The 13,083-nt window shown below is 35.3% G+C and overlaps 1 protein-coding gene across 2 annotated transcripts in view; it reads right to left on the bottom strand.

Annotated features, from left to right (window-relative positions):
* Positions 1 to 13,083, bottom strand: part of Psme4 (proteasome activator subunit 4) — a 107,430-nt gene that overhangs the window by 45,001 nt on the left and 49,346 nt on the right. For both annotated transcript variants that reach the window (XM_085692331.2, XM_048427553.3), the window contains 6 exons: positions 12,024 to 12,181; positions 10,195 to 10,290; positions 2,819 to 2,874; positions 1,001 to 1,057; positions 748 to 803; positions 549 to 647 (listed from right to left, as the gene is read on the bottom strand). In XM_085692331.2, the coding sequence (XP_085548457.2) occupies positions 549 to 647; positions 748 to 803; positions 1,001 to 1,057; positions 2,819 to 2,874; positions 10,195 to 10,290; positions 12,024 to 12,181 (522 nt within the window). The remainder of the gene's footprint in view (positions 1 to 548; positions 648 to 747; positions 804 to 1,000; positions 1,058 to 2,818; positions 2,875 to 10,194; positions 10,291 to 12,023; positions 12,182 to 13,083) is intronic.

Genomic DNA, 13,083 nt, shown 5'->3' with positions numbered 1-13,083 from the left:
TGGATACAGAGGAGAGTAATGGTTGTTATCACTAAAATAAATACTTTTAACTTAAAAAGTGCTCTACAATTATGCAATATTCCTAGCAAGTAAATACAATCCCCCACTTAGGATCTGTATCATGCTTTTCGTCTTCATACAGTATTTTGTCTTTAAAAGTTAATGTTTTATTATTACATAATAAGAATTCTATAGCAAAAAAAAACATTGGTTTCATGCAATTTTTTTAAAAAATATTAATTTATTTATTTATTATGTATACAATATTCTGTCTGTGTGTCTGCCTGCAGGCCAGAAGAGGGCATCAGATCTTATTTCAGATGGTTGTGAGCCACCATGTGGTTGCTGGGAATTGAACTCAGGACCTTTGGAAAAGCAGGCAATGCTCTTAACCGCTGAGCCATCTCTCCAGCCCATCATGCAATATTTTTAAAGCTACTACTTTTACTTATAGAGCAAATTTTCTCTATAAATAATAATCCTCAAATCAGGACTATTATACATCTTGGCAAAAACAATAATTCAGAATTTCAGGTGGAAATACTGACCCGATTTTCCATTGATTTCTTTACTAAGTTAAAGCTTTTCCATCGGGAGTCAAATTCATGTTTATGAGATCCTTGGAATTGCAGAAGGTCTCCAATAATCTGTGTTAAAGAATTTCAACATTTATTCAGAAGTCACTAGTAAAGCCCAAGCATATTAATAATTATGGAACTGTGTACATGAATAATTATGGAATTCTACCTTTATGATGAGAAACAATGATTTGGTATCATCTTCTGAATTATCAAGTATGTGGTCTAAAATAGGAGAAGAAAAAAGTTTTAGCTAACACCTTAAATTACTATACAAACCCAAATATACTTCATAAAATGGGGGCAGGGGAGTAAGCTAATATTCTCCCTATTTCTAAAAAAGTTAAGTAAATGCACACCTGCCATAGGCTGCTATTTTAAAGCTTAGAAGTACAGAGCAAGTTACAGGCATATATACTTACTAAGAAGTTTCCGTATGACACTAGCAATTGTTTCTCGGTGGTTCTCTCTGGATAGATCTATTTAAAAAATAATAATAATAATGAAAAGGCATTTTAGACATGGAAAGTTCCTCGTTTTATTCCAGCTTTTAACAGCTTATCCTAAGACCCTTTTTAAAAGGTAAATTGGAGGACAAATGTCTTTGCCTTTAACATAGTTAAATTAGATGCTAAGTATGACACAGACTAACATTCAAAACCTCTGCATTTCAAAGGTCCAACTTAAGCAGGGCATCAAGGCAAACACTCGTAACATTAGCACCACAGAGAATAAGACCGGGATGGCAGATGGTTCGAGGCTAGACTGGTCTACAAAACAAGACCCTTCCTCCAATAACTCCATAAATGAACAAATAGACAAACGTATCTGGACATGGTGATGCACATCTATAAGCCTGACGTTTGGAAAGAAGAGGAAAGAGGATAAAGGAGTTGAAGACAAGATGGGGCCACATGAGATTGGTCTCAAATAACCAAAATAAAACAATTACTTATGAAATATTTTGTCAGGAAGTTGGGGGAGAGATGGCTCAGGGTTAAAAGCACTTGCTGCTATTACAGAGAATGTGGGTTCAGTTATCATCACCCACATGACATCTCATGACCAGCTGTAACTTCAGTTCCAGCGGATCTGAGACCTTCTGTCCTCCATGGATATGATACACACACATCTAGAAAGCACCCATACACATAAAATAAGGATAAATATATACTTCTTTATAAAGTGGGAGAGGGGAGAGAAAGAAAACACTGTTGTGAACATTTCAAATTCCCAAGCTGATAATTAGAAACCACAAAGGCTTGGGATTCTCTAAATTTACGGGTAACCCAAATCCAGGAGTTGTATCTTAGAAATTAATGTATAGAACTAATTCTATTATTAATTCATCAGTAAGAGTTTCTATTAAGGTTGCATTTAGAACTTTAAATTAGTATACGATATAGTTGGGAGGGTGTTGCTGGGAAATAACCCTGAGTCTCAGGCATGTATGTAAGTATATGCTCTATCAATGAGCAATATCCCAGTTGTCTCACAAAATACTAACACAAAATTTAAGGGCTGGGGTATCTCTTAGTGGGAGAATCCTTATCTATCCTGCTTATGTCTCTGAGTATGATCTTCCAGCACCACATCGAAAAACTAAATTGAATTAAATTTACTCAATGAAACTCTACAAAGACCATCAAATATAAAGGCTACAATATTCCCATTCACATTAATGCTTCACCGTATAAGAATTAAAACCATAGCTGGTGAGATGGCGTAGCTGATAAAGATCTTTCCAGTGATAGTCTGAGCTTGAGTCCCAGAATCAACACAGTGTAAAGAAAATTCGCTCTGGCAACTTGTCCTGTGATCATGGAATGTACACATACATACAAAAACCAAACAACTATTCTTTTAAGCTAAAAAATAAGAAAGAATTAAAACTTAAATGTTATATAGTAGCAAAGCTTACATCTGAACACAGAAAGTAATTAAATTTACAGAGTCAATTTCTGTTATTTACTGGCAATTCTTTAAATAATAGTTCATAAAGTCAGAGGCAGATCTCTATGAGTCTAAGGACACCCTGGGCTACATAATGAAACCCTGTCTCAGAAAAAAACAAACATCTAGTTTCCCAGAGAGAAAGAAAATGATTGTTGCATAATGAGTATATTTTATATACTACAAAGAATCTAAGAAGCATAAATATAAAATGACTCAATTCGAATTATTCCAGAGAAGCTAAACAGGTAGCTTCTACAGACTTACTTCAATTAGTATTCACATACCATGTTCCAGTCCAGTATACAATTTTGTTTCCTCTAAGGACACCATACTTGGTACCCTGTTTAAAAACAAGAGACCTTCATTTACTAATAATATCAAAACAAAAGGTCAAAGGAAAAAAACCTCATTGTTAAAATGTTTAAATTAAGATAAAGGTAATGAACTTGTCATAGATTTTTATTCTCCAATACTTTAATTCATTACATTTCTGAAGGTTAATGCTGCCGTTTCATTAAGAAAACATTAGCAACAAACTTAAAGAAAATGTTCCTTTAGTTCCTTTTTTCAAGGGGAAAAAATCATCTCTCAATGAACATATATATTGATAACTGAATATTCAAGTGGAAAAGCTTATATTCACTGATAAGAATTTATTCATCTTCACAAAGAAAATTCAGCTTCATAATTATATAATTATACTTTAAAGTTTGTCAGCTTTTATTGCTGAAGCACCTAATAGCACACAAGGTTCTCTATTAGAGTTAAGAGCTATAAGCAATAGCTCTTTCTCTTTAAACCAGCAAAATGTACCTTTCCTAAAACTGTAGTCAAATGACATTTCTAAATCATTATGTAGAACACCGAATGTCAAAGATCAGTCACAAGCTAGGCATGGTGGCTCATGCCTGTAATCCCAGTACTCTGGAGGCTGAGGCATGAAGATTAGGGTGAATCCAAGGCCAGGATAGGGCTACATAGTGAGCTTTAGGCCAACCTGAACTAAAAAAGTAAAACTGTCTTAAAAACCCCCAAAATCTGCCCAAACAAAATATGTCAGTACGATCAGACCAAGCTAGTTAAATTCAACAAATGGCTGAGCATTACCTATAGATTTACAAGAACACGTTTTATGGGAGACTATGAATTTATACATCTGAATACACACATATACACATGTATATATATATATGTATAGATGTATTTCTTCAATGGAAGTCTATCTCATTTTCAAAATTTCACAATACAAGAGTTGGCTCAATGGCTATTCTGATGAAGAGAAGATGCCTTCTGAGAGGTAGGACATAAATACAAATGCAAAGGAACCACACAGTGAACAAAGCCAACCCAGGGCTACTTTATAATAAACAGAAACTGCAGTTATTACCTAACACTAATGAGCTTACAACACATATAATGGGGAAGGAAACACCACTTTTAATCAACATATCCCCAAGAGTACCCCACAAAGTAGCTAAATTTAAAGCATTATTTCCCGTCATAATGTCTGACGTAATAAATCCTGACGTAGCAAATGACTTCAGAGTACTGAAGCTCCAGTTTCTCAGCTATGTGCTCACCAAAATTCAGTGCCTAAGACAGCAAATCTCAGACCAAACCTACAGAATATAAACAAGGAATGGTTCTTTTTCACTAATGTACTTTAAAATTCATTAACATTTTATAGCATAAAATGCTAATTTACTTTTCTGAGATTTTCTAAAAGTTTGCTTTCTTGCTATAGAGTTTCAACCTGTGGCAAAGCTTACAAATTTCAGCATCTTGTTAACTTTTTATGAGCAGAAATTAAATTTGCATCCAAAACGCAAAGTCAGTAAAGAATAAGACCTCTTAACAATAAACTTCAAGTCTCTACTGAAATTAGCTCTCAGTACTAAACAGAAAAGTACAATGAAAAGGGAAAGGAGCTATCATCACCTTCTTGGTAGAGCACAGGGAAGGGTTTGTCATGGTTGATATCCAAGAACAGAAATCTCTTCCTTGCTGATGCAAATCTACTAGTTGTCTAAAGCAAAATACAGCTTTACTCATTACTCAACTCAGGCCCACTACCACATAATACTAAGTGCTTCAGTCAGTCACACTACCTTAATAAGATTAAAAATAATTTCCATAGTTATTGATTTTACAGAATTTTTACTGCATCAAAAAATAATATCAAAGGGATGCAGAGACAGCACCATCAATAACGTACCTGTTGCATAAGCATCAGGCTATGAGTTCTGACCCCAGCACCTGTGGTGGCACAGTGCTGAGAAGGATAAAACAGAACCTCTGGGGCTCACTGGCCAGCCGTTCTAGATAAAGCAGCAAGCCCAGGCACAGAGAGAAACCATGTCTCAAAAACTAAGGTGGAGAACAACAGGGAAAGACATGCAATAACAACCTATGGTTTCCAAGTATGTACCCCTATACACAAACTCATACAAGGCATGTACCGCACACATGAAGGATTTTACTTGATAGTCTGGAGTGTTTCACTATATGCATTTTTAGCTCTTCTAACATCACCCATGTGAAAACAAGTATCATCAGAAAAGCCTAAAGCTAACTTCTTAAATCTATATGTTAATTCTGAACTGCTTTCTTTTTTATCATTTAGTCTACTTAAAAATAAAGTACCCTGCATTGTTTTGTAGTCTGCTAGCTAATATCAAATAGTGAAAAAGAAAACCTACCTTGTATAAAATTTTAAAATATTAAACTTAAAAATGATCTATTCTTTTTCTATTTTGAAACAAAAATTAACATACAACTTTCATGTTATTCAGATATATGGTACTCAATTAAATTTAAACATTAATTTTGTTACCCAGAATTCTTTTTTACATTTACTTATCTAAGAATCAACTTAAATTTTATCTTTCTGCCTATCACAAATTAAACTCTAATTGGTTTGACATATTTTACAGTAAATGTGTCTTAACAAGTATATATAGTCATATGTGGTAGTATATGCCTATATACTCAGGATGCTGAGGCAGGAGGATCTTCTCAAATTTGAGGCCAGCCTGGGCTAAGTAAACAAAACAAATAAAAGCAATAGCAGCAAAATCTATAATTTAAGTTCCATATATTATTTGTCTTGAGAATGAAACACAATTCTGAAAAATAATTCCAACAAAACACACTGTAAGCAGTTCTATGTATGTAATAATAATGAAGTAAAACCATCTCCACTGTTCCTAGACCAGGCCACCCAATTGTAACAAAACATCTTAGAATTTGGAGGTACTATCACATTATCTGTACCATTAGATGGCATGCTTTTAGGTAGTACTAGAACAACAACAATAATCACTGGTGGAAAACAGAGGATGCTAGAAACGGGAAGAAATGACAAAAACGTAAAAGCAAAATACACAAGTCAGGTATGTACAAAGACTAGATCAACTGTCATGAAATAGGAATAAATAACATTATATACAATCTTCTAGTGGTATGTAAAAGAACACCTTGCCTTCCCAAGAACCCCACTCCCTCCTGAATAAAATAAACAAAAAGATTTGAAATCAAGCCACTGGCAGGCTTTCCCCACTCAATGCACAAGTGTTTCACAAGAGACAGTTGGCCGTTTCTGTGTACCCAGCTGTCTGCATCAATAACAGCTGAAAATAACAAAACTGAAAAGCTCCTCTATTTATGCTACCACGTGAGGCTGCTAAGAGAAACTTTACACATTGGAGATTTAAAGTAACTGTGAGAATAGATTTTCATGTCTGACACACAATGAAAACAATCAGAAGGCGAAATAAGGAGAAAACAGGGTTACTCACCGTGGAGTAGTAACTGTTTCCTGTTCTGTGTGCAGCTTCCCCAGCAGTGCTGGGTAGTTTCCTGGAGGTGCCAAGAGAGGTTAGCTAGCCCTGCCCCTCATTGTATACACAACACATCCTTTCACACATCAATGAAATGGTCTCAAGCTTAGAAGGTAAGAGTTTTTGAGTGGATAGTTAGTAAAAGCTGAGATCTCAAAGAATGATTTGACTATGATGTAACAGGTCAGAGGAAAGGGGAACTAAGAAGTATTCTGAGATGAAAATGGCGACTCCTCTACCTTGAGTAACCCTGTTTTTTAGATGTTAGTTTCTGCATCCTCTAATAGCTGGTTAGACTTAAAAGATCTTAACAAAAAGTGGACTGAAAAAGGAAAAAAACTGAGGATTTCACGATTAAAGGCAAATGTCCAAGGTTCCTATGTAACAATGGAAAGACATAATCCAATTTTCACTATACAGGCAGAGCTGTATGCACTAACTACTGCAGAAGTAGAGTCTCTCTTAAAGTCCCAGGAACAAAGCAAAGAGAGATTCCATTCTAAGATTCATTCAGCAATGCATGGCAGTGAGTATAACTGCTAAAATTCATACTGTTTTAAATTGTACTAAAGTGACAAGGTTTTAGCCTTAATTACCTCCAAGGACCTTTATCATATCTATGTTTTGACATGTGAAGGTCTATGGTGGTTACAGGTATTTAGTGACCTACACTGACACATCGTTTACTTTCATACTTTAGATTTAGCTTTTTGTATTTGTCTGTCATTCACTCAACAGCATAAGAAAACATAGTTTTCCTAATAGTGAAATTAAGATCGTCACGTAAACTCCATTAGAAACATAGCTACACAGAAGTCAAGTAAGCTTATGGCTTTCCATCACAGTTTTCCAGAGGACAAATACTATATTGCTAACAAATACAGAGAGAAAACCTGGTACTAAGTAATCTGACTCTGAGGTAACCAAATATGAAACATTTTATATAAGCAAGACTTGGATGAAAAGTTTAAGTACAAATTAAAAAACAATGCTTGAATTGCTAATAATTGCCAAAATTGATCTGGTGTTTTAGAACATGAATGCCTCACAATTGTACAAGTAAACTTAACTTAATAAAGCTAACAAGAGGTATTACAGACACCTGAGGCATTAATTACTCCACTCTCTCCCCATAGCTGGGCTTCCCTCTACTCCCTGCAGACTAAGACTCTACCTCAGCTCTTCTCTCTTGGCTTTAGCCAGCCGACAATCTGAGAATCCTGGTCACTCTTCACACCCAGTGTGTCACTGTGTCACAGGATGTAGCCACTGACTTAACTTTTTTCTTTTTACTTAATTTGAATTTGGAAATTTTTAAAACTCTTTTACTATAAATATATAAGAGAACAAACATTTTAGAAATTTTAAAGGCTATTTTATTAGTTTTGGATTCATTCACCTTCTGTAATGAGAGTGAAAATGGTGCACACAGGAAATAAAAGCATGAAGTTGTTCTTCACATTTTTGGATAAAGACAATACAAGTTATCACTGGAAAGATCCTGTTAAGAACTACTTCAAAGCCAACAAAAAGTATATTTAAGAAAAAAAAATCCCACTTAGTAGATAAGAGCACCAGCTGCTTTTCAAGAGAGCCTGAGTTTGAAACCCAGCACCCACATACATGATCACTCAAAGCTGTCTGTAACTCCAGTTCCATGAAGATCCGATGCCCACACATATAAAATAAGAAAATAAAGTAAAAAATTTAACTTTCTGCTTGGCAATTTAAATCAAAGAGATTATTGTTTGCTTCTAACTCTAAATAATGTAGTTATTAATCTGTACAGATACTGAACCGTGTTTTAAGATGTAAATTGCTCAATGATTTTAAAAACACATTTATATTCAATGTGTTTATTATGATTTCATCATATTTTCCATTAAATTTTTATTCTAAAAGTGAAAGCTTCTGCCTCCACCTACCCCCATTTTTCTTTTTCTGAGACAAAGTCTCACTATGGCCAGCCTCAAATTTTCCAACCTCCTACCTCAGCTTCCAGAGTGCTACAATTATGAGCCGCTATACCTGGCTAAATCTGAAAAATCTGAAGGATAAAACTTTTCAATCTAACATATATCTGGTGGAAACCCCATGAATAGAACTCAGTGTCAATTTTAGAACTTAAATAGTGCTGTTATTGTATTATATATTTATTAATATATGCATTTTATCAGAAAAGGCATGTCATTATATAAAAATCAAAATGGCATTCTAATAAACAAGCATAGGAATTTTTCTTGAGGTGAGAAAGGGTCAAACAAAATCTTGCTATGCACCCAGGCTGACCTCAAACTTGCAATTCTCCTACCTCAGCCTTTCAGATATATATGTGATTGCATATGTGAGCCACTGTATCTGTGTTATAAGGAACTTTTGTCATGATGAAAGTTTACTTCAAAAGAGAAAACTTAGGCTTGGTGGCTCGCACCTGCAATCCCAATACTCTGGAGGCTTAAGACAGAAGCACTGACATGAGTTTCAGGTTAGCCAGACCTACAGAAAGAGACCTTAATATCAAACAAAAACACCAACCAACCAACCAACCAACCAGAAAAATCTCAGGAAGAAAGATGAAGACATGCCTCAATTCATTATGACAGTATACATGGCAGAGCTACAGGCTGAGATGAACCGCAAGGCAAACACGTGAGTCTCCTCAACTGCCCACTTACTACTGCATCCCAACCATTGTAAGACACATGTTTGAGCTCTTAAGACAAACTACTGCATTAAATGCTCACAAGTCTCCCTATTAACACTTTTTGTAAAGCTCTACTGACACCCAATTTGGTAAGCATGAAATAGCGTTGTGTGTACTATACAGGGATGTTTTTACAATATGGTACAGGATTAAGATCATTAAAGAGAAAAGGCTCAAAGGGCTCTAATTTTAATATATATTTAAACATCGATCTCTTTAAACAAAAATTAATATTGGTAAAATTATTCTTGTATAGACTATAAAATATATGGGTGAAAATCTAATTATTAAAAAGACTTAGTGAGATCTTAAACAAATTTAAAACAGATTTTCTGACCTAAAATGACACTACTACTTTTAAACTTAACACTTTAAAGTTCAGTGATAAATGTTTTTAGGGTAAAATAAGAGGCAATTATGTTTTGAAAAATATAACTCCAAATGACTATACAAAATATGGTCATGTCCTATTTAAACTATTCTTACCTCAGTCTTTTATGATTGGATTGAAAAAAAAATCAGCAAATAATTTCTTCTATCCCTAATTTTTAAGGGCAGCTATCTACTCCTATGTGGTCTTCATTAGCTTCCTCAGCAGTGAGACAGATGCTGGAGATTGAGAACACTGAGTTACTATCTGGCTGCTGACCCTTCATGCCAAGCTCATGCATGGTATCATGTCATGGCATCTCCATGTTGTGTTGCCCAGGTGGCAGTGCCAGCAAAGGATTAAACATTCTACATGATGTACTGAAGAGCAATACTAACACCCATCTGCAGGATCCTAAGTCAATGCTGACTGCTGGAAAAATAGGGTTTGTTTTATTTGTTTGCTTGCTTTTTAAAAAGAAAAGTATGAATCCTAAATTACCTCCCAGCTATTATTTTTAAATGTATTAACATCTAAAGATAGTCTATCTTGCTACCATATGAAGATCTGTATAAAGTCTTTAAGAATTTCATAGACCTAAATTATACCTTAGTGTTTTTGCCCTAAGAGCTACAAATATAGATCAAACAATTCAGAAACAACATTGAGAACAGCCCATGAAGTAGGTAAACTTAAAATATGTCAAATGGAAAAAGAGCAAAACAAGTAGGTTTGTTCTTTACTTACAAGTTAGTAACTGGCTCTCCTTTCAACGGAGGTAGGAGGTTCCCTGAGCCAATCAAGCAGCTGTGTACTATAGTCAGACTCTGTAGAATATCATCTCTATACAACACAAAACATATTATCTTATTTTAGAAGATTCCTAAGTCATTTTTAACAAGACTTCTAGAAAATCTAGAATCCACGGAGAAGAAAATAACTTTAACTAATGGTCATGGGCACAACAGGTACTGGTTTATCACTGAGTAATACAACAAAAATATATTTATTGCTGATATTAGGCCTTCTTATACTTAAACAGATTTTAAATAATAAGTAACATGTAATGACTAACTACACTCTGAGAAGCAAATTTTAATTTAATTAACTAAATACAAAGATAACTACCACTAACAAGAAACAATACCAAAAATGTCTATCTTACTTCAAATTTCAAACATGGAATTGGGGGGGAAAAGAAGGAGGAGGAGGAGGAGGAGAAGGGAGGAGGAGGAGGGAGGAGAAAAGAGAAAGGAGGAAGGAGGAGGAGGGGGAAGAGGGAAAAAGAAGGAGGAGGGAAGAAGGGAGGAGGGAGGAAGGGAGGAGGAAGAAGAGGAGGAAGAGGAGGAGAAGGAGGAAGAAGAAGAAGAAGAAGAAGAAGAAGAAGAAGAAGAAGAAGAAGAAGAAGAAGAAGAAGAAGAAGAAGAAGAAGAAGAAGAAAGGAAAAAAGAAAAATCTAGCTGCACACACATTTGCTTCCAAAAAGAAGTATAGCAGATTTGAAACACACTAAATCTCTTGTTATTATTTTAGGAATCTTCAAAACAACTTCAAAATATAAAAGTCTAATGGATTCAATAATAACTATTTCTTGTTAAATTCCTATGGAAAAGAAAGAAAATCTCAGTTAAGTAAACTCAATGTCAACAATGAGAGATACTTAATAAGTTCAATGTTCAGTAGACAGATAAAGGTCTTTCCTTTGAAAGGGGTATACCTTACCTATAACTTTCCTAAATAAGCAAGTGAAATCGCTAAGTAGAAGTGTTTCTGTCAAAAACTGGGAGGGTAAGATGGGAATTAGTTTTAGTATTTAACATGGGGTAGGTGGGCTTAGTGCGGTGGGTGCATATGTTTACTCCCAGCTCTTAGGAGGCAGAGATAGGCGGATCTCTTGAGTTCTGGCATAGTCTACATGGTGAGAATCTGTCTCAAACCAAAACAAAAAAAGAAAATACAAACAATACCAAAAACCAAAAATGTTTTGATGGGACTCAGATGGTCAACCCAGAGACTGTCTAGCACGATGTCCTGGGTTTGATCCCAAGCACCGTATAACCTGGGAATGGTGGGACATTATAATCCCAGCACTTGAGAAGTAGAGGCAGGAGGAGCAGATGTTCAGGGTCATCTTTGATCAGTCTTGACTATAAGAAACCCTGTCTCAAAAAACAAAAACAAACCTTATATAACCAAGAAACCACAAAAACCTGTTTCAACACTGATGAATTTACACAATGTTCAATATTTTTCTCAGTGTATTTAATGTATATTTTTAAAACAAATACTGGATATGTTATGAATCATAGAGCTGGAGAGATGGCTAAGAGGTTAAGCATACTTGTTTCTCTTGCAATGGACCTAGGTTCAGTTCCCAGCACCCACATTGTGGCTCAGGATCCAAAGTCTTGTGATGTCTGTGGCTACCAGGCATACACATGCAAGCAAAACACTCATACACATAAAATAAAATAAATCTTTAAAAAAAAGATTAAAAAAAAAAGTAAACATATACATCAGATATAAAGGTTGGGGCAGGTGTTAAACTTTGAAAAATACTACTAAAGAAAACTAACCTAGACATTTCAAGTTCTCCATTCCCACAACACTGGAGTTTGATGAGTTCAGGCTGAAGAAAGGAGTCTAACAAATAGAAGGCGAAAGAAACTTCCTCTGAAGAAGGAACATGCCACTGGATCCCCAGATTCCATAAATCTCCAGGCTTACCCCAGTCCTAGGAAAGAGAAGCTTTTCACTAAGTTGTGAAGTTGGAGAGACACATGCATACACAACATTTATAAATTTAAAATCAGATCTAGAAATAATAGACTCATGAAAATATCATTACTTCTTTATTATTATTATACCCCTGAAAAATGTCTCCCTAAAAGCCACTTAATATGCATTTCTTGCAGGAGAGAAAGGAAGTTCATATGAAACTAGCCAATTTTGGCCTGAGATAATGTATAAGTAATGAGGTTAGGTATGGCCCAGACATTGCAGAAGAGCAGAAAGCTATCCAAGTATGCTGGAACACAGCAACTATATATCACAGCACAGGAGAAGCTGACACAGGACAATCCCAACATCAAGTCCAGCCCAGGCTATGGAGCAGGAAAAGAGGGTAGAGTTTGAGCTTCATGACAAGTAAAAATGAATGAATCTAATACATTCCAGTAACAGGGTTTTTGTTCTGTATTTGTTTTTGTTTGTATGTATGTATTTATGTATGTATGTATGTATGTATGTATATATGTATGTATCATTCTGCCTACATGTATCCCTGCACACCAGAACAGAGCACCAGATATTATTGTAGATGGTTGGGACTACCATAAGTTACTGGGAATTGAACTTAAGACCCCTGGAAGAGCAGCCGCCAGGGCTCTTAACCTTTGAGCCAATTCTCTAGTCCTCCAGTAAGTTATAAGCAATGTACTTTAATAAAAAGAACTAGGACACTGAATTTTCTCCCAGACCACAGCAGTTTGATTCCAGATCTATGTGGTGACTCACAACTCATCAACTCCAGGTCCAGGGGATCTGATGTTCTATCTTCTATCATTTGGGGGCAGTGGATACATACATGGCTCACAGACACACATAGACAAAATACCCACACTCAATAAATAAATA

The sequence above is a fragment of the Myodes glareolus genome, chromosome 8 (assembly GCF_982192425.1).
Source record: "Myodes glareolus chromosome 8, mMyoGla1.1, whole genome shotgun sequence".
Classification (NCBI taxonomy): Eukaryota; Metazoa; Chordata; class Mammalia; order Rodentia; family Cricetidae; genus Myodes; species Myodes glareolus.
This window is presented reverse-complemented; position numbering and strand designations above follow the sequence as displayed.